At 31.1% G+C, this 22,374-nt stretch overlaps 1 protein-coding gene across 1 annotated transcript in view; it reads right to left on the bottom strand.

Annotated features, from left to right (window-relative positions):
- The window catches only part of FBXW7 (F-box and WD repeat domain containing 7), a 109,458-nt gene that overhangs the window by 81,634 nt on the left and 5,450 nt on the right, over positions 1 to 22,374 (bottom strand). The window contains exon 2 of the mRNA XM_031943820.1: positions 14,528 to 15,100. Within this exon, the coding sequence (XP_031799680.1) occupies positions 14,528 to 15,031 (504 nt within the window). The 5' untranslated portion in view covers positions 15,032 to 15,100. The remainder of the gene's footprint in view (positions 1 to 14,527; positions 15,101 to 22,374) is intronic.

Here is a 22,374-nt window from a genome sequence, read left to right on the forward strand (position 1 = left end):
TTGAGCATTATATTTTACAAAATATTCTTGCTTTGGGTTTCTCATCAACCTTGACAGATAGGTACAAATGGGGAGAATGAAGCTTAGAGAGAGCAGAGTTAATATAGCCAAGGTCAGCATTTGTACCTACTTTCTCAATTCAAGATGTAACATATCTATCTCTCTATGCAACATTATCTCTCCTCTCCCAAGAAAATTAAGAGTTTTTCATCAAAAAAAACATTATCATCTAGAGTCTAGCTTCTTTAAACTGTGATTCACTCCATGTGGAGTCTCATAACTGAATGTAGAAATCACAAAATAAATTATTATCAGTATATTATAAGTAAATGTTTGATCTCTATAGCAATTTTATATAATATACACCCAGAGTCACACAAAAATTTCTTGGGAAAAAAAAAAAAGGGAGGGTTACAAGTGGGAAAAGTTTAAGAATCCCTGTTCTTGGGGCAACTATGCAGTGCAGTGGATAGAGCACCAACCCCAAAGTCAGGAGACCTGAGTTCAAATATGGCCTCAGATACTTAACACTTCCTAGCTGTGTGACCCTGGACAAATCATTTAACCCTAATTGCCTCAGCATATTAAAAAAAAAAAAAAAAAAAAAAAGTCGCTCTAATCTAGAACACACACAACAATAATAGCAGCTAATATTTTTTAGGCCTTCAAGTTTCTTACAAATATTTTCAATAATTATTATAGCTTAAACATATTATCCTATTTGAAATACCACATTTCAGTAACCTTTTGGGAAAATTATAAGTTAAACAAAAACAGATCACTTAATTTAATTTATTTTTATTTCTTAATACTTTCAATTTAATTTCTCAATATTTTTATTACTCAATACAAAAATAAGTCACAGATTTGACACAATTTTGTTTATTCAGAAGTCAAACTTCTAAAACAGCAACTAAGATTAAAGGTTAAAAAAAAAAGATTAAGGGTAAACTGTATAAGAAATATATGCTTGCTAAAAATATTTTAAATAAAATTATCCCAGGTAACAGATCAAAGTCACTTCAAACCTCGAATTCAAGGACCAGTGAAGCTGCTTTCACAAAAGTTTGCAAATGCAGAAGGGAAATTTTTTTTCTTCCTTTAAAGTAACTTATTTAAAATTGAAAAATCATTTGACAATGAAAGAAAAATTTATCTGTATAATACAGTGTAAAACCAAAATAATCTGCAGAGCTCACTTTAAGCTTCTTATTTTGATCTAGTTGAAAACTTTAAAAAAAAAATAAACATTTCATGTTTTCACTGAAATATCTAAAATATCCAAAATATCTACTCTGTTATTAATATAGTTGATGTTTATAAAGTGCTAACCCTGGGGACATAGAAGCTATTGTTACCCTATTTTACAGAATAGGAAACTTAAGGTAAATGGCTTAAGTAAATTTCCAGAAGTTATACAGTACTAAGCCTATTCTATTTAAGTCAAAGAAAATAATATGTTCAATATTTCATGGGTAAATCTGGTTGTTGTTTTTTGGTGAAAACAATCATTCTAAAATAGTATACTCAAAAAACTTTATCAAATTATCCATAAGATCTAAATTTGAGTTAAATATCCTGATTTTGAAATTTCATCTAATCTATGGAAAAAGACTGAACAGTACAAGTAATGCTTTCAATTAAATTGGGCCATGTGATATATCTGAAAGAGTGTTGGGGGCTACAAGCAGGAACAGTTTTGTTTGAATTTTGTCTCAAGGTAACTAGCTGTATAAGCCTGAGCAAATATATTTTTCCACTTATGCCAAGACAGTTATGCAAATTTATCTTAACTTTATGGATTTATTTTTCTAACAGTAATCTGCAAAAATTTCATGAAGCAAAACTTTAAATGATAATTAGAATAATTTATTCTATTACATGTGACATTAGACTTATTCATTTTAAAAAGACCTTACTTGAAATGTGATTTCACTCTGAAAAATTCTCGTTATATAGATGTCCCATTTTGACAGTTGTAAGTCTGAAAACTACCTTAGTCTAGATTATTGCTTTTTAAAATATATCCTCTTAGAAGGCTATCATAGTTTGATTTTGACTTTGTTTTCTCAGTGCTATGAACAATGCTGGTGCTTAATAAATGCTTATTGAAATGAATAGAATGTATCCTCCCCTTCTATTACCTCTATAGTAAAAGTGCCATGAATGGGAAGTGGATGAAGAGCGGAATAGGCATTCTTTTAGTATACTGTCAAGTGGATAAAACTGCAACATTCCCCAAAAGGGAAAATGTATGACCATCATTTCATTAGTCAAAAATAGTTAAACGTGCCCAATAAATGTAGAATCCCATTTGAACTTCCTTCCTCATTCACACATTCTGAGGTTAGAGAAAACCAAACTGGGATAGTCTTCTGGTTCTCCAAATCATAGGCAAGAACTAGGGACTCAGTGGCCAACCAAAGCCGGTACATACTATACTAATAAGACTATAGGGATCTCTGTCTGTAATGAGAAGCATAAACACATCTGATACTTTCTATAAAGTACTTATATTCATATATTCTTGAATAAATGCCAATAGTACACACTATACTACATTGAGTTTTGTTTTGTTTTTTTAATATGAGGAAGTTAAAGAAGCTAATAATCTAATGTGGATGAGATTAATATAAAGAGTCCAATGCTAAACACACTGAATGGACATAAATCAGCTGTGTAAATTACTGTACATATAAACTTCAAATAAATTAGAACAACAGCACAAATTACTGAATATTCTAAAGTAGTTTCCTTTGATTTGGCAATTAGGTTTTAATGAGTGAAATGTGAGTACTTTTGTTCTCATGGCTAAATAAAAACAGAGAACAAATGCAAAAAAGCCTGTCAATATCGAAAATGAGAGGGTGACACTGATAAATTATGGATACTGGATTTCATCATTTTGGGAGTTCCCTCCAATGATGCAAGTTACAACAAGCTAGCCATTCTGTGAAATTCTTGAACATGTTTTCCCATAAATTTGCCAAAATTATGGGTTAGCAATAAAACTTTTTCTTAAGTATAATAACTTGGATAGGTAGGCATAAAATGTCTTTGAAATCATTACTATATTGGCATAAGTACTTTTTTTATAGATACTTAAGCAAACAAATATTCCATGACATGAATCAACTACAAATTCAGAATTTAATTTAGAACCTCTGGAAAAAGTTTTTCACTCAACAGCCTTACAATACCTTTAAGAAGGGTAAGAAATTATTGCTCTAGTACTCAAAATTATTTAAATGCAGAAAAGGCACTGAAATACAATTTCCTTCACATTAGGTAATCTTTTAAAATTTTCATGCTACGGTTTCAGTGTTTCCTGAAAAATGTATTTAACCACATTGTAGCACATTTCTTCCATTAAAAGTAAATACTGAGAATTTTGCTTGTTGTGCCTGTTAAAATGTAGAAAAATGTCATCCAGCAAAATCGTCTCTTACAGTTCTGTGTTGGATATCTCTCTGTTGAGAGAAATGAAAAAAATTTAAATACTATTAAAGCCGATTTAAACTTCAGAAATAAATATATTTCATGAAGAAAAATAGAAACTTTAAACTGGTAACAGGTATAGAAAGAGAAGTAGTATTTGCATTATACAGGTCAATATTTGCTACCTATTAAAGATGATAAGTACCAAAATAACTTTTGGTACCCTTTTTTTTTTTTTTAAACTTTGAGTAACTTATATGCTACATGGAAGCTATGTGTGATAGTGGATGGAGTTGTACACTTATAAGGAGAATCCTAGGTTTGATTTTCCCCTCTGAAATATAGTTCAAAAAATTAATTAACTAATCTGTCAGATCAATTTCTTCATTTATAAAATGGGGACAATATCTCTAGTACCTATTTTACAAGACAGTTACAAGGTCTAAATGAGAAGGTAAGTAGTTTACTACTTTATACAGCACTGTATAAATGTTAGGTTCACCTGTAAAATGAGAGGCTGAACTAGATTACTAAGGTTCCTTCAAGCTTTAAATCAATTATGTTAAACATTTATCTAAAAATAAAATGCAGATGTAATAAGCATTCCATCTGAAAGCTTTATCTATTATCACAAAATCAGTTAATATAGTACAATTAGTTGTCAGAAGTATACATAAAAGTCCATAAACTGAATTTTTAAAAAAGAGAGAAAAGATGTATCACTTTAAATAGTCTTTTACATTTATTAAATAGGAAGGCAAATGGCAGTATATTCAAACAAAGTGCATTTACTCCCAGAAGTTTCATTGATAGTACAGAGATATAAAACTAACACCAAAAGCTTCACAAGTAAAAAATACTATTCAGATTCCCCAAACATATCAGGAGCAGTTTTTACTTTCTTCCCACTCCTGTGGTCCATTTCATGTGAAATTTCATAATAAATGCAATTTAAGGCAAAAAAATTTAAAAAATTAAATTCTTCTGACTTCTGAAAATAATGACATTCATTAAAAGTCCTTTTCGTTTCTGGGCTGAAGAAACTTAGCCTAAAAATCACAACCATCTGCTGGAAGGATAAATGGCATATTTAGATAGGACAAATTAGTCAAGAATCTAAAAAAGCTACAGTTAACAAATGCATAGTTCTTAACCCTTTTGATTCTTAAAATTCCTGATCATTTTTATTTTATAGAATTATAGTTCATATAATTGTTTTTAAATCGTTTATTTATAATGTTATGCTGTAAACAATCCCTATTGCCAGGGGAAAATAAGACAGAATAAAATTATACTTCAGATATGGTTCCATTACTTGGAAGAATAAATATGTTTCTATCCTCACATCTAAGTAGTGATGCTTTTAACCAAAGTAAAATTCAACATTTGCTGTTAACTCTATTTATTTATAACAATCTCTATTAGATACTATGAAAATGTTGAACAGTCCTTGTTTTCCCAATAATGATTTTAACAATTTGGTAAAGTTTTTAAAAATGCATAGAAAATTCTCTTTTTTTGTTGTTGTTTTTAAAGCCACCCTGAATCAAACTTGAAGAAATCTGGTTTTTCTGCTTGGTGGGATAAAATGACACTACAGGAAATGTTTCCATGTGACAATTAAAAACCTGCAGATTAAGAAGTTTGGGATTCATGTTCTCCATATTTTTCCCAGGTTAAGCATAACTAGCCAACTGGAGATCAAATTAAAATTGGTAGAGACAGAATGAATTTCATTTTCAGTAATAATAAGTTATTATTATATGATAGAGATTAAAATAACTAGTCCAGAGAGGAAGTTTAAGTCCAAGAAGGTCAAGTGTCTTCTCCAAGTATTATCATTAGGAGGTGACTGTGAATTAACTGAAATATTGTTCTTCTTTGTCAGGTTAAGTTTAACATATCACTGGAATGGTTTAGCCTTTCAAAGATAGGTTTGTATATTGAATAAAAATAAGTTAGCTAAAATTATTTTAATTTACTTTTATATGATTCTGTGAGATTTTATTTGGTTGTGTAAGGCACAACCTTGTGGACATGACAGTTGAGTTGGTTATAGTATCAACCTAATGAGGCAAAGCTTGCCTGGTTTAATTCTCAAAAGAGGTCTATTAATTTCACAAAGAACAAAAAATTAAAATGCCACGCATTACTTATTTTATCAGAGTGCTAAATGCACTACTAAGAAGATTTAATGTAACAACCCAGGGCATCTGATATACCTGATGAAGATACTAAATATGATCTTGCATCAGATGGCAAAAAGTCTATTCATTCTTTAAAAAGGGACTATGCATCCATCATCATCATCAACAGCACAGCATTTATATAGTACCTATCACATTTACACTATCTGTCAGTACTGTGTGAAGTACTTTACAAAGATCTTATATGAACTACACAAGCAGTCTGAGAGATAGGTGCATAATTATTTTTAATTTTACCATCTAAGAAACTGAGGCAAACAGAGGGTGAGTTGCTCAACCGAGGTTACACATTTAGTAACAGTCTTCAAGCTGCATTTGAATTCAGGTCGTCCTTGCTCTAGACCCAGTGTTCTATTCTCTATTCTACCTTGTTACATCCTCCTTGATTTTCACTAACCCAGTATGTTTTCATGCTTTCCCAACATAGCAACTTTGGGTTAAAACAGTGATCTAAAAAGATAATTGCTACTACCGTATCTTCAAAAGAGAAAATTCATCATTTTGCCAGGTGAACACATGATTCTTTCATTTCTTCTGGTGCTGAACAAATACTTGAGTATTTCAATATGAGGATACTATTTTCATTTTATAAATTGTTTCCAGACAAATGCTGGGAAGACAAAGTCTTGATGTTCTCAAAGAAAGGACAATTAAGTCTGATTATTCTGACACTCTCTTCCCCTGTCCCTGCTCCAGCTTCCTCAATAGAAATAACCTAGGAACTCATATCCATTCCCATGTAAGAAGAGAAGCCATGGAGTTTAGTCATCTATTTAGCTGCCCTACCAATAATTATTATCCTATTATCATAAAGAGATTAGAATCTCACTTTACTATTGAAGTGATTATTCTACCACAGAGAAAATAACTTCAAGAGATTTTGCAATAATACAAAATAATAAACTCTCAGATTTAAAAGTTTCAGAAATTAATGTTCAGCTTATTTTCTTATATAAATTCTACTTTTCCCCTTTCTTTTCCAGCTTCACTCTTGATTTTCCTAATCTCTGTATAAATCATTCTGGCCTTAAAGATGCCTCCTCTGATTTGCGATTTCCTGCTTAGCCCACTATTTTTAGGAAGAGTATAGGCTACCCAGGTTTCCTCCACTCTAGATTATCTAGATCCCACCCCCATTTCCAATCCCTATATATATGTTATCTTCCATCATTACAATGAACTTCCTAGCAATGACTGCTTGACACACAATAGGTACTTAAATGTTCTCTGTCAATTTATCTATATAGTCATCCATTCCCAATATATCTATTTTGGAGGTTTTAAGAACATGAACTTCTTTCCCCAGACTTCACCTAAACTATGTTAAAAGAAAATGGAAACAAGAAATGATGAAGACTCTGAAGAATCTAAGAAAATGTTGCCATAAAATGATCTCTCTCAAATCTTTTTTCAAAAACAAACGTAAAGTTTAATGTTTCAATGACAACAGGTTTTTTTTTTTTTTAAACTGTGGACCATGAACTTTTGAAAATCTATTTTATAAAAATAATTCAATATAACTGATTTCCTTTGTAATCTTACATATTTTAATTTAAGCATTTAAAAATATTGACAGTCCATCCACTTCATCATACTTTCAAAAATGTCCATGACAGAATAAAGGTTAGGAACCTGGAACCTAGGCCCTACACATCTTTGAGGCCTGAGGCAAGTGTATTGTTTTCCAAGTCATTTCAATTTGAATAGTCAAAAGAACAAAAGGACCTACAGAATAAACCCATACAAATCTCAAGGGATACAGGCATTTTTTAAAAAGCAGTCTTTAAGCTCAAGTAGCCATTATCTCATCAAGAAATCAATTAATTCAAAAAATGATAAAAAATAAAAAGCATAACTCATTTAAATTTATTTTACATAGCACTGTAAAAGAATACTGCAAACAAATAAAACCATAGCTTATCATATTTACCTCACCAAACTCAAGGAGTAAGACTTTCCCCTAAAACAACTAAGAGAATAGATAATTAGATATGTCAAGGATTTGAGAAACAAAATTTAATTAAGGAAGACAACCTTACCTGGAAGAGACCATTACTCTCTGATGCAGAATGGGTATCCACTACGAAGAGATAGTGGCAGACTCAACCTGCTTTGTATGGATGGACTGCCTTCAGTAGACTCAATACTTCCATGATCAAAAATAATTAGATCCAATACATATACATGCTCCAAAAACTTTCTTTTAATCAGTATTTATTTTAAAGCAAAATAAAGCATATTAATTTCTTTAGTTTCTTATCAAATTACAGGGCCAAATGCAACAATGTGTTTTATTCCAACATCGGTTTTAGAAATATTTCATTAAAACTGTAAAAATATTACACCAAAAGATGGGAAAAGGAAAAAAGCATTCATCAAATGCATTAAGTAACTTTGACCATTAAATATAATATGGTGATCATTTATGCCCTCTAGTGTTTAACAATGAAATAAGATATTAGTGATCTAATTACTACAGGCTCTGGATCTATGATCCATAAAATGTTATAGCTGAAAAGGAGCTTCAAAGTCTTAAGAGACTAAGAATTAAAAGTGTATCATTCATAATTTTAAAGACTAAGTTAGCGACAGGGCCAAATATTTTTTCCGTGACAGGAGTAAAAATAAAAAGGCTAGCTACTTAACAGTCACAGGGATAAGTCCTGCCCCCAAAAGCCATGTTTCCGTTTAAGTAACTTCCCACATACACATTTCAAATTTTAGTTCAAGTTATTCTTACTCATATACCTTTTGAAGATTCTTCAATAGTCTTGGAGCTTAGCTTTGACAAGCACAATTTTTAAAGTTTAATTTTCTAACTTTAGCTGTATATGCTACATGTAGGGTCATCAAATAATTACTGGCATTACCCCAGCATAGTGTTTTTCCCCTTATAATAACAATTATCAATTTCTTAGAACAAGTATTCAACAAATATTTAATATGTATAGCATAAGTAAAATAAATGTAAATGATGTAAAATAAAAAAAGTTTTTTTTATTAAAGTTGCAGAATTTCAGAGCTGAAAAGAATTCAGAAAACCTAGTCTGACTGGCAATTGGTAAAGAAACTCTTCTACAACATAGTTGACAAGCATTCTTTACTCTTTATTCTTTACTAGTATTCACTTTTTTACTATTAGTAGAACACTGCACTTTAAGTAAGTACTCAGTGTTTACTGAGTAAATGAAATATTTGGCTGAAGTATAACATGGCTGTGATGAATTTCTGTCCTTGAACATATCTGAGACCTTCTTGGGCAGTAGGAATAATATGTGTCATCCAGTTAATTAAGACTTCTATGGGCATTCCTATTTCTAAAACCAATTTAAATCTTTAATGATATTTTGTGCTACAACTATTCTACTATGGTCCTTTATTAAAAATCATTTCTGAAATCTATAAAAAAAGAAAGCTCCTTCTGTTATTTTTTAAATTCCTGTATGTTTTTCTCATGTCTATTTTCATACCTTACATATGTAATCCCCCTTTTACTTTGCAATCTGAATACTGAGAAAAAATAAAAAGCAACTCTGTGTGTGTGTCTGTGTTCTATATCACATATATAATATCAGGAACAGTGTCTATCTTAGGATTCTTAAATTCTACCTCTCCTTTTTTCGTTCCTATCTTCTCATCAACTTTTTCACTGTGACAGGCAGTGGAAATCAAGTAGAATAAATGTGTTTATATTACAAAACACACAATGAGAAGGGGAAAAAATTAATATGTAGTTTTGATCTGTGATTTTCCCTCTATTACCACAATAAAAGAGTTGATAAGAAAATGAATATTTCAAATTAGTATAGCTAACTTTAAAATACAATATATATGTTGTTCATTTTTATTCTAAAGAGCTCTAAAATTCATATTATAATTGCTCCCCGTTTCCTTTTATATTGGAATAATAAGCAATTATAAAAATCTTTTCATTATGGGCTGTTAAAGGAAAAAAAATATTTAATCAACCTCAAGGAAAAATAACATACCAAAACAAATTAAAATATATCCTTAACTTTTAATTTGTTGATTTATTTTGAAAGAATGAAGATGATAGTTCAATCCAGAGAAAAACTTGAGAGAATCTATCACCCTTAAGGTGTTATTCTCAAGTCTAGCAATTGTCAGAAAAGTCCATGATTCACAATTTATATTGCATTTTTTGGGGGGGCCAAAATTTATTGAGTGACTACTTCATGGAGACCAACATAGTGTTAAGACTTTAGAGAAAGAAAAGAAAAATAACAAGACATACTTTGTGTCCTAAAGGAACTTAACAGTGTAATAGGCTTTGTATCTTTTACAGCAGTGGCGTTTTCATGTGCTGTTTGGGAGCCTCAAGACTCAAAGGTCAAACAAAACTACTTTCATAATAATACTAAGACTTTTATTTCTAATACTGTAAATATTGACAGATATAACCCACATAAAATCTCTTGGGAAGGGGAGAGGAAAAGTAAAGGGTTCTCAAGAATATTTAAAATTACAAGCAGTCCTGAAAACATAACTTTGAGAACTACTTAAACTTAAAATTTTAGTGATAAATTTAAGTTCAAAACTATATTGTACAATCACGAAAAAAGTATTATTATTAAACAGTAGATGAAAAATGAACACTAGCAATTTTGAGAAGTTAGCATCTCCTGGAAGTTGCAAAGTCAAGCCCAGTCATAAGAACATTCAATCTGCCTCTAAATGCCACTTACCATTTGTTTCTTATTTTAAGGGTAAGAAGTTATTAAGTTTAAGATTGGACAGTGACTTTATGATGGGACTAGATTTTGTTTATCATGTCAGTCCTTTAAAGAGGAATTGACAGTGGTTTGGACTTCAATTTCCCTATCTTCCTTTCAAATTAGCTTTTTACCTGCCAAAATAAAGTAGGAACCAACCATTGAAAATAAGAGATTTGATTAAAAGATGAGAAAGGTACATAAACGAGCATAAAAATCTATATAACCAATGATTACACTAATATTAAAAGCAGGAACTTTGTGAAATCATAGCCTTTGTGTCATGATGATGTGATTACCCAAAATATTTCCAAAATTTATCTTTTGAAGTTCCCTTCAAAGACTTTTTATAAACTTTAAAAGGAATGAGTTGGGAGGGTGGGGGGTTATGGCAACATGGCAGAACAGAATGAACCAAGGCAGCTGAAATCCTCTCTATACTTCTTCCATTAAAAACAAAACAAAACAACAACAACAACAACAACAACAAAAAAAAAAAAACCCACCAACTAGAGTACTGATGGAGAAATCTAAAGAAATCTAGCAAGTCCTTTGTCTGGCCCAGGTCAGCATAGAGAAATTGAGAGGTTTGTAGACCCTGGAAACAGATTTAGAGCAAGAGCACATGGCTCAGAGGGAAGTCTATGCACCAACACAAAAAGAAATCCCAGGCCTTTTTTGGAGCATACCCAGACCAACACAAGGGCACCACTAACAGAACAACTTGCCCATTTTCTAGTTCCAGTTCACAAAACCAGAGCAAAGTGCTTTGCAAGTCTATACATTTCCTTTCGCAGGGAAGGAGATTCTGGATGACATATATATATTAAAAAAAAAAAAAAAAAAAAAAAAAGGAAGTTTAAAACCAGGAGCAACAGTTATAAGGTTCAGGCTCCAAGATCTGAGTAGGGTCTGCCTTCCAACATCTAACCCATCCTAATAAACAAGGCAGGAATGCATATAATTCTGATTCTCTAAACTAAGAGAGCTTTCTAACTGGCTGATTAGAGTGGAATCCAAAAACAATCGAGCCTTGCTCAGATCCAAATCCAGAACAGTTACTTACAGAGCTCAGACCAGCAAGTAGACTGCCTTAGATCACTGAGAACACTGAAAGCTTGCAAGTCCCAGTGGCTTTCTGAGATTTTGGAATAACACAACATTTAACACCCTATGAAACCAGCAAGAGCATCAGCCCAGACCTTCACTCCAGCCCAAACCAAATCTAAAATCAAGAAATGGACTGGAATAATGGGTAAATAAAAAAAGAAACTTTTTTAATGCTTTTAATGCTAAATGGCATTAGTTGCCATATTCCAGAACGCCTTCTGCTTTGCCCTTGAAGTGGTTTGCCGCCTTAGTAGTAGAAACCCTTGCCAGGCCAGTATATGTGCCATTTTCGACAGATTTTCCTTTTATCTCTGGAATATGATTTTCCCCTCCTAACCTTTCATGACATTTGTTATTAATTTTCTTTGGAGGCAGCTAGGTAGCAGAAAAGATGAAACATTTGGGCCTAAAGTCAGGAAAAGCCAAGTTCAAATCTAGTCTCAGATTACTGTTGTTCCTGCTATTATTATTAATTGTGTGACTGAAAGTAAGTCATTTAACCTCTGTCTGCCTCTGTTTCTTCAAATATAAAATCAAGATGTTATGAGGATCAGATAAAATAATATATGTAAAGCACTTCACAAATCTTAAAATATTATATATAAATATTACTTATTATGGCTATTAGTATTAATACAATTTGTTCATAAATGGTTTTAAAGTTATTGGGAAAATGTGAAATTATACATTTGCATATTCTATAAGGTAGAAAGTTAGTAATAAATTTTAGAAAAATTTTTGTTTATAAAAAGCTTCAGTGCATAAAGGGCTAAGTTCAATTTAAACATTAGAGAGGAAATACCCTTAACCTTGTGAATTGCAGAAGAGGAGTCAATCTACATTCATTAAGTGATTTTCCTATACTAATAAAATCACAGGGAAAATCTAAAAGGGTTCAAGTTTTCTGCACATCTGCTATAAGCAAGGTGATATGCTAAGTTCTAGGAAGACAAAGTTGAAATTCTAGAGGGCAAACTCCCAACTTTTGGAAAAAGTCTTACTCAAGATTATATTGCAATAACTGTACTACTGTGCCTATCTGCAGGTCAATTCATTAGAATTGATTTTAATAGTTTGTCTGTGTATGGGATAGAGTGAAATAAAACACTGGTTAACCATTTTAGCTTAACAAATAATTATTCAGCTGTTCTTCTGTACTCCCAAACATCCATTATTCTCAACTAGACTCCAAAAAATAAATCCAACAGGACACACACATGCATTCACATACAACTCAAAAAAAACTTGGAGAAAACAAGATAAAGGCAAATCTAAAAGATCTCTTTATTCAATCTGAAATATTCATTTCCTTTCATTTCCTAATTCTATGATACCTAATAAGACAGCTACATCCATATTATCCTTCAAAGGGTTGATGCCTTTTTCTATTAATATTCTGAGAATAGAATTCCAGTACTATCCAAAATAGTAATGCCCTAATTGAGTTTCCTGTATTGTTTGACATTATTACCAATATATGCAAAGAACATAAAATTATATAGAATGAGGGTCAGCACTGATTTGACTTAGGTCCCAATCAATAAAACTAAGGTCTAGAAGAATTTTGAAGCCAACGATGTACTCTGTTGGACATAGGAAGTGTTGTGAGGATTAGTACTTCCCTGTCTTCTTCCATTTCCACAATTTTGCTTAAAATAAGAGTTCTAGGTGGTACAAGATCCAGGAAATTTTGAATGCAGGCTTTTTCAGGGGTAGGGAACAAGCTAACTCAAAGGTGTAAGTATACACTCTTATTAACAATTTGTCATTTCCTCCTCTTTTCCTGTAATCACTCATTGTCTTCTATTCTTTTTATCTCTAGAATGGAAAAAGTAGTGATTAATAGCAGGACTATTCTTCCCAAAGCACTAGAGGACTAGTCATTAAAGTCCTGGGTTAACATGATCACTAGGTAAAGTTGAGTGAAGCATATACTGCTTTAACAGAATCCCTGGCTGCCCCCCATAAATTGTAGGAGAGCCAAAGTCAGACACAGCATGGCTACCATTACAGAATGAAGTGGTGGTAGTAGTTTTCTATAAGTTAGAAAATTTACCTGATCCCAATCCCCTACTGGAGCCATATTATGTCCATAGGTCAAGCAAAATGGCTTTGTGGTAATACAACTGTGAACAGATGCTTTTTGAAGACTATATCCATATTATGGTAATACAGTACTCAATTGTCATATAAAAAAATTTAAGTAAAATAGTTTTATTAAAACAAAAGTACTAAAGACCTCTATATTATATGAAAAGAAAAAGGAGAAATCCTCCAGAAAGTAAACAAGTATAGTAGTAACTGATATTTCTAATACTTCTAAAAATTCTCACTTTAGGCTGATACTTCATTTAGATTCTATGTGAAGTAACAGCCTATTTACTTTTGTACTGAGAACTATTTTCTAATAGAGAATTATGTTCTAATCACCTTTAAAAGTGAGAAAATTTTGGACTAACCATAGCAATTTATAAATCAAACTGAAGAATATAATTTTTACATGTAATGTCTGCTCTGTAAAGGAAATTTTAAATGATTTGCTTACAAATATTACAGTTGATCTAAATAATATTATCACTACATGTTAAACAAAATGGCTTTGTAGTAGCAGGTATGCAAGCAGACAATTTTTGAAGATTACATCCATATTATTAGTGGCCACAAATCACAAGGTAGCTCATAGCATTAAGAAGCAAAGGAAAGAATTATTCACATTCTGGTTTTCAAAGGAATCTGTCAAATTCCTTCACAATGATCTATAAAAAGACTGCTGAAGTACTATTACTATGCTTGAAATTGAACAAAGCTTGTGTGAATGTAAATATTATGAAATTATGCAAGTGACAAAATAATTTGATGGATAAATATATGGATTACCTATGGCTTTTAGTTTTCTGGCTGAACATAGTAAAAATTAAGATGATATATGTTTTAACATGTTATGTAAACACAACATATATATGGTCACATATAAGAATGACAACACAAGAGTTTTCCCTTTAGTTAACAAAAGCATAAATTGAAAAATAACATACTTACTTTTGATGTCTTTGTATAGAAAGGGGAAGAAAGTTGGTGAATAGGCAAGTCCATGATACTATTGGAATTTGTGACACTGTTACTATTTGTGTGTTCATCTTCTCTGCTACTGTCATCAGATTGATCAAAATCATCACTCTCCTGGTCCATTTCCTCTTCCTCTTCATCCTCTTCATCTTGTTCACCAGCATGTTCCTCATCATCCTCTTGTTCTTCTTGAATTCCTGTGGATTCTTCATCTACTGAAATAAACCGATTATTATTTTCTTCTAATTGTTCTTGCTGGGAATCATTTTGATCTCCATGTCTGGGATCTGCACCAATAACTTCCCCGTTCCTTGCAATGTGCTCCTCCTCTTGTCGTAATTGTTGCTGCTGATGCTGTTCCTCCTCCACAACTCGATTCATCTGATCCTCATCTACCTGGCTTGAGGAAGAATTACCTCTTAGAGAGCCTCCAGTTCGTCTCCTCTTGCTGCCCACAGACAGCAGTTCTTGATTCATTTCCAAAAGCCAGCTTGCTACTTCTTGGACCTTGGCTAGACTATCTGAAGATGCAAAGGTTTTCACATTCTGTTGAGAAAATGAAAAAAATACATATTTTCAATATTCATCTATTTTTCTTTCATTCTCAAATCAAAAAGTTCTGGGTCATATCTCAAAAGCATCTTTAAAAGCTATGGAAGCAATACTTGCTTGGAGTCATCAAGGCGATAACAGGCTATTTGAATATCTATTCTAAATATACAATATAGTAAGTACTTTTTCTATCCTCTTCTCACCAGTGTTGGCACTTATACATGTAATTTTGCCTGGGTTATAAAAACATATTTTCCATAATTACAAACTAGAATGCTTAACTAAAAATAATTTAGTATAGGACTCTTTAATATATAGATATAGACATATAAGATACATAACACATCAAAAAGGGAGAGTTAAAACTTAATGTATGAATATAAGAACATCATAGTTGGAATTATAAAACATAGGTATATCACATCTAAAGTAATCTGGTTTCAGTAATTTTTCCCTTTGACTAGACTAAAAATTAAAACCTTATCTGAGACAAAAAGGGAAACACAGAAAATGATGCACATAAATTGGCATATAAATGTTTGCTTTTAGTCTTTGTATTCTCAATCTGCTAGCATTAACTTTTTATGTTAAATGTTAGTAAGTCAATATTAAAACTGTCACAAAAATCTTCAGGAGAGGAAAAAAACTTCAGTTTTGCCATCTGTCACCACTAGAGGGGGATCCCAACCTATCTATAGTATTCAGTACAGTCTTTAAAGTGAATATTATATAAACTAAAATGATCTTTCATCATGCAATGGTCATAGACTATCCTAACTGATTCTTCTTCCTAAAATGACATGAAAACATCTTTAATAAAGGTCCTGGGGAATGGTATACTTCAAGTCATTAATCTATTTCTCAGTAATATTTAGAATTATTATTATTATTATTACAAAAATCCACTAGGTAAATCTTATAGCCATCAAAGTCTTTATTGTTTAGAATCATTTTATCAAATGGCTTTTGACTTGGGTGGGTTTTTTTTTTTTTTGAGTTGCCCAAGGTCTTATCTCCAAGGCCAATTTTGATAAATGTTTGCCAGAAATAGAAAGTAAAAAAATTTAACACAGTCCCCACAAAGGCAAATAACAATAGGACCATATGTATTTTGAGATGTTTAACAGAGTATTTCATCTACAAATTGGAACAAAGAACCATGAGAATATCATTCTAACTGTTAAGATTCCAAGCCTTTATATTATTCTATCATTAACATTGCATGTAATTCAAGAAAGTACATTTTGAAGGGGAAATGAATTTTAAAATAAGTTAACTTCCAGAACATTAAAAAAAAAAAAAAAAAAAAGAATGTATCTGCCTACTCAAGCAAAAGATCAGGAATTACCATGCAAAACTTTTTTCTCTAGCTAAGGAAATTAAAAATTTTTTATCTTCTTTTAAAAGTTTAACTTATATACTAACAAATTATTTTCTTTGATTTCTATTCTAAAAAGAATTTAGGGTTTGTTTTGTTGTGGTTTTTGTTTTTTTTTTGTTTTGTTTTGCTTTTTACAAAATTGAACAAATTTCTTTACTGATGAAGACAAGGCAAGAAACTATATGTGGCACAAAAATTCTATTTCTTTGAAACTGAAATAAAGAGTCAGCAACATTTAGTAAGCATGAACTTTTCATAAGGTAATATGCTAAGGAATCCCAATATAAAATTAAGATAATCTATGACTTCACAGATTTTACATTATTACATTGAAGGTATACAAAAGACTCATAGAAAAGCAAACACTGGATATATGTAAAATAAATAGGGCAATAGGGGAGAAGAAATGAAAGGCTTGAAGGCACCATAGTGACAAATTTGATATAAGGATACCAAAAACCAGGATCATTAAGTAACAAGATAGTAGCTAATATCATTAACTTTATAAATTTCTTTTTAATGTAGCCATTTCCCCCTCTAGAAACACTATACTATAAGAATATAAAATATTAGGTTAGAATTACTACCAAGTAAGTCATAAATATTACAGAATTTTAGATTTGGAAGAGATTTTAAGTAGAGGCAATTTAGTCTAACCTCATTTTTACAGGGAAATTAGTTGCTCTTAAGGATAGAAGGCAATATTTTGACTTCAAATCTATTATTTTTTTCTTCACAACTTCATCTCCCTAATTTTTGATAAATGATGTAGCTGAAATAGTTGGGTCAAATTAATACACATACATAAGTGGTAACATAATATCTACAAACTTCAATTAGTAGAAATTAAATTTAGTTCAACATCATACATCTATCAAGATAGGCGAGCACTAAATGACTGAGACCTGAATATAAAGGTCATTTTTTTTAATTTGAAGAAAATATGATACCTTTTCAGTCATGCTGTTGAAGGGGTGAATTCTAAGCAAGAGACAGAGATTCCAGAAGAAACAATGGGTAATTGATTTTGCAAATATGAAGTTTTATATTGTAAAAAATCATTGTTGCTATAATACCTTTCAAATGGGAAAACCTTTGTATCAAATATTTCTGCTGAAGACTGATATGCAAAAGGCATATAGGGGACTGAGACAATTCTCTAAGACACAGAACCATTTCCCAATAGATAAACAATTAAAGGACACTTCTAAAATTAATTGTCAAAAAAATTACTGAAAATTATTAGCAACCAATTAAATGATCTTTGTAATACAAACGGATTTCACTTCATCCTCATCAAACTGGCAAGGAAGACAAAAGATGAGAAGAGTGAATATTGGAGGTGTTATAAATAAAGATAATAATAATATCACACTGCTACCAGAATTATGAATTAGTTGAAATATTCTAAAAGGCATTTGGAATTATACTAGGCTAAAGCCATATCACTCCAAGGTATATGCCATCATAAAAGGTCCCATATACACTCCATCAAGAAAGGTCCTATGTACATTAAAAAAAAAAAAAAGACAACACCATGGTTTTTACTGTCATAAGAAAAATAGAAAACAAAATGCCCATCAACAATGGAATAGCTAAATAAATATAATAGGATATTACTGTTCAATAATAATGAATATGAAGAATACAAAGAATATATACACACTTAATGCAAAGATATATATATACTTTTTATAATTTAAGTTTCATATAAAATCTTCTTTTGTTCTTTGCATAATAAAATACTAAATTTGTGATAAAATAGAGCACAGAGAATTACAGGATGATTAATAAGAACTGATGAAATGTAAAGCAAGCAGAATAAGCAATATATATATATATGATAAGTAAATGATCCTACTACCGCATCAAAAACAAAATATGGCAAAACAACAATATTCAGAAATTGAACACAAATACAATTATCAAGGACAACACTTTCTTGTGTTTCCTCTTTTGCAAAGTTAGGTATGTGGTAATTTACAAATAAGTATAGGTCAAGTATGATGTAACTGTCCCATCCTTATTTACATTCTTTTTTATTCTGTTTATTCTAAATTATAAAGGATGGTTCCCAGGGAAGAAAAGGAAGGGATATACAAGGTACTCAAAAGTCAGAGCAGTTTTTAAGTATTTGAAAATGAAGTTGTGGAAAAACAAAGATCTAAAACTACCATTTTTAGACTTAAAAAAAAACAAACCTATTATTATTACAGCGATCCACCATTCTTTTCAGTGTCAGTGTTCCATTCCTGAAAAATGTAAGACTACTACAGACCTTGTTTTTCCATCTAATTTTTTTTTTTACTAATAATAGCATTTCTACTGTCTGAATTTCTCTCTCCTTCCCTCTCCTCTCCAGCAATCTACACACAATAACAAATATTTTTAAAAAGGGGAAGGAAACAAAATAAGTAGGTGGCAAAATGGGTAAAGACCTGGAATTAAGAAAATCTGAGTTCAAATCTAGTCTCACACAATCTTCTATGACTACAAAAGTCATTTTACCTGTGTGCTTCAGTTTCCTCATCTGTAAAATAAAATAATAATATCATGTACCTTCCAGTGGTGTTGTGAGAGTAAAAAGAGATGTTAACAAAACAATTCCTAAATCTTAAGGCACTACATTAATACTATTTCTATTGTTATTATTACCCTTGTTTAAAAAGCAGCCTGGAAAAACTAAAGTCTATTAATACTGAGAATAGTCCAAACCTATAAATAGTCCCACTTCTGAAAAGAAAGGAGGAAGATTTTTTTTTTTTTATCAATTCTTCTGTCACCAAACTTGATCATTATAATTACATACCATTTCCTTCCTTCCTCCCTTCCTTCCTTCCTCTCTTCCTTCCTCCCTTCCTTCCTGTTTTCACTAACACTATCATACTCATTGTGCAGCCTTATCTCCTGCTAAGTCTTCATCAATTCATGTCCTTCTATGCTTCTCTGATTTCTTTACATTCATTTAAAGAAGAGTAATTTCCTAATATAGCCATAGTTCATTTAGTCATTTCCCAATTGATGGTCATTATTTTTTCTAGTTCTTTGCTACTACAAAAAGTTGTGCTATGAACATTTTGATGTTGCTATTTAATATTTTGGTGTAAATTATACTTTTTCTCTTTGACCTCCTGAGAAATTATGACTATCAATAGGCTCTTGGAGTCAAAGCATATGTATATTTTTGTCACTTTCTTTTTAGGATAATTCCAAATTGCTCTGAAGAATGGTTATATTAATTCATAAGTCCAACAAGAGAACCTTAGTATGCTTATTGTTCCAAAGCCCCTCCCATATTGACCCTATAAAACTACTCACAAAAAATATCTTTTCTTTTTCTGGTATTTTCCAAATATTTAGATAAATAAGAAGGCTATACCATCCCGAGATGCTAATATAGATAGATAGATAGATCTAAATTTAGATCTATCTATATGTAAAAAACACCTGAAGATGACAGGATTGAAGATAGCAAGAGTTCTCCTCTTTAAGTCTGTCAGGATTCTTTCTCCATCCATTCTGACTCTCATTTCCTCATATGGTCATACTTACTAGATAATCTGTTCTTACAGCTCTGCTCTTCATTCCCCTACTTATAAATATTACATAAAGATCTTTGTAGATTTCTTTTTCTTCCTCATACTCATCAATTTTAATTTCATCAATGTACAATTTAAATGCCTCATTAGTAGACATTTAGGCTTCTTTCAAGCTTTTTTTTTTTTTTTTTTTTTTGCAATTACCAATACTACTTTGAAAATTTTTTAAATTTACTGTATGCCACCAAATGGTATCCAGAAAGATTCTATGAATCTTGCGAGTATACCAGCAATGAAAGAGCTCCTGTTTCTCCATTACCCTTTAAATACTGAGTTTCAATACTTATCAAATGGTTTTTACAAATTTCTTTTTTTTAATTGTTTTATTTTTTTCTGGGTTGTACGTGGATATTAACTTTTTAAATATACATTTCTTTATGGATCATGTTGGGAGAGAAAAATCAGAACAAAAGGGGAAAACCACAAGAGGAAAAAAAAAACAGAAAAAAGAAGTGAACATAGCATTTGTTGATTTACATTGTTTTTGTGAATTTCATGGGTGTGAATTACATATTGTTTTATTTTGCAGTTTTCTGAGTGTTTTTTTCCCCAAGAGATTAACAATAATTTACATTTCTTGTTTTGAAAACTGTTCTTAGTATTTGATCATGTATCTATAGTGCATGGGGAGTTACTCCATTTTTTTTTTTTTAACAATTTCTTTTAAATTTAGAAGTCAAGTTTTGACCTGTCATATTTGCCATAAGCATTTCTCCATTCCCGTGTTCTTTTAAGTATATTGCTGAGAACTGTTGCCATTATTACCAGAATTTGATACAACCAAAAATACTGAAGGAGGATGTGATAGACAGTCTGTGTCAGGCAGGCACCATGCTAAAGTCTTTACAAGTATATTTTATATGGTCTTCACAACAATCCTGGAAGTCTATTACTATTGCCATTCTACAGATGAGGAAACTGAGGTAGGCAGAGATTAAAGAACTTGCTCATGTCACACTATTAGCAGCTGAGACGAGACTGGAACACAGATCTTCCCCAGATTCCAAGTCTAGCATTCTATCCATTGTGTCAGCTAGCTGCCTAGCATAAGGTTAAAACCCTGAAATGCTAACACATAAATTAATAAAGTTTAGGGAATTATTCTGGCTCAAAAGAGTTTTAAGTGACTCCAAAATTATTTAGCTACTCATTACTCGAGGCATTATTTGAACTCAGATGTTTTAAGCCCAGTATTCTCTTTCTTATGCCAAAGTACATCAGTCAATGGGCTGAAATAATATAAATATTGTCTTCTTCCAGCTATATTCGGAATACCAATCTGCCATCACACTCCCATTCAGATGCCCCAGCATACTGACAGTGTTATATGACACATACAGTTATAATGGAGAAAAAAAAAAAAAAAAGAACTGGAAAAGAGAATGAGTATATGAAATATCATGATTTAAGGCAAACTGTCTGGCTTTGACAGTAGGTGCTTATTTTCATGGTTGTTATATAAGGAAAAGTGGGTGCAGTGTGACCATCAAGTGATAAATACTTTTGTCCACAAACAACTCAAGACAAGGTCTCAAGGATTTTTTAGAGAGAGATTATATATTTTATTGGTAAACATTTGCTAAATTTTATTTTTGCATCCATCTAAATCATGATTTGTTGACTTTTTTCTCTTCCATTGTGCACATTATTTTATTATGAGTTTTTCTGATTTTGAATGAGTTCAGCATCCAAGGTGAAAATGTATTGTTGCTTGATTGTAGTTAATAATCCTTTTTTAAAAACAGTATTGCATTTTAACAGCTAATGTTTTGTTTAGCAATTTAGTACCTATATTTAATTAGGAATATGTGTCAATTTTACTAGGAATCAAGGTGAATCACCTATCTGCCTTATAAAAGTACTGGATAGTGTTTTTATCTTTTTCCACATTTGGGTAATCTATATAATCTACATACATTTATACTTGAAAAATTTGAAAGAATTCAGCTACGAATAACCTAGGCTAAGAATTTTTGAGAAAAGTGCAAAAGAGGGAAGCAGAAAATGTGTTGATATTTCTACCTCTGATATTTATTTAAATGATCATTTTCCTGTTTTGTCAGTTTTAAAAAGATTAATTAAGGTAATTATTTCCTTTAAGTTCACAAATTCATTAGATTATATCGATGCATCTCATTACTTAGTAATATTCTTAACTTCTTCTGTTTTGTTTGTGATATCTCCTTTTTCATTTGTAATCCTGATTGTATACACTTGCTTTTCTATTAAATTTATCAATGATCTATCAATTTTATTATATTCTAAGACAAAAAATGGTATTTACCAAT

Source organism: Sarcophilus harrisii, chromosome 6 (genome assembly GCF_902635505.1).
Source record: "Sarcophilus harrisii chromosome 6, mSarHar1.11, whole genome shotgun sequence".
Lineage (NCBI taxonomy): Eukaryota > Metazoa > Chordata > Mammalia > Dasyuromorphia > Dasyuridae > Sarcophilus > Sarcophilus harrisii.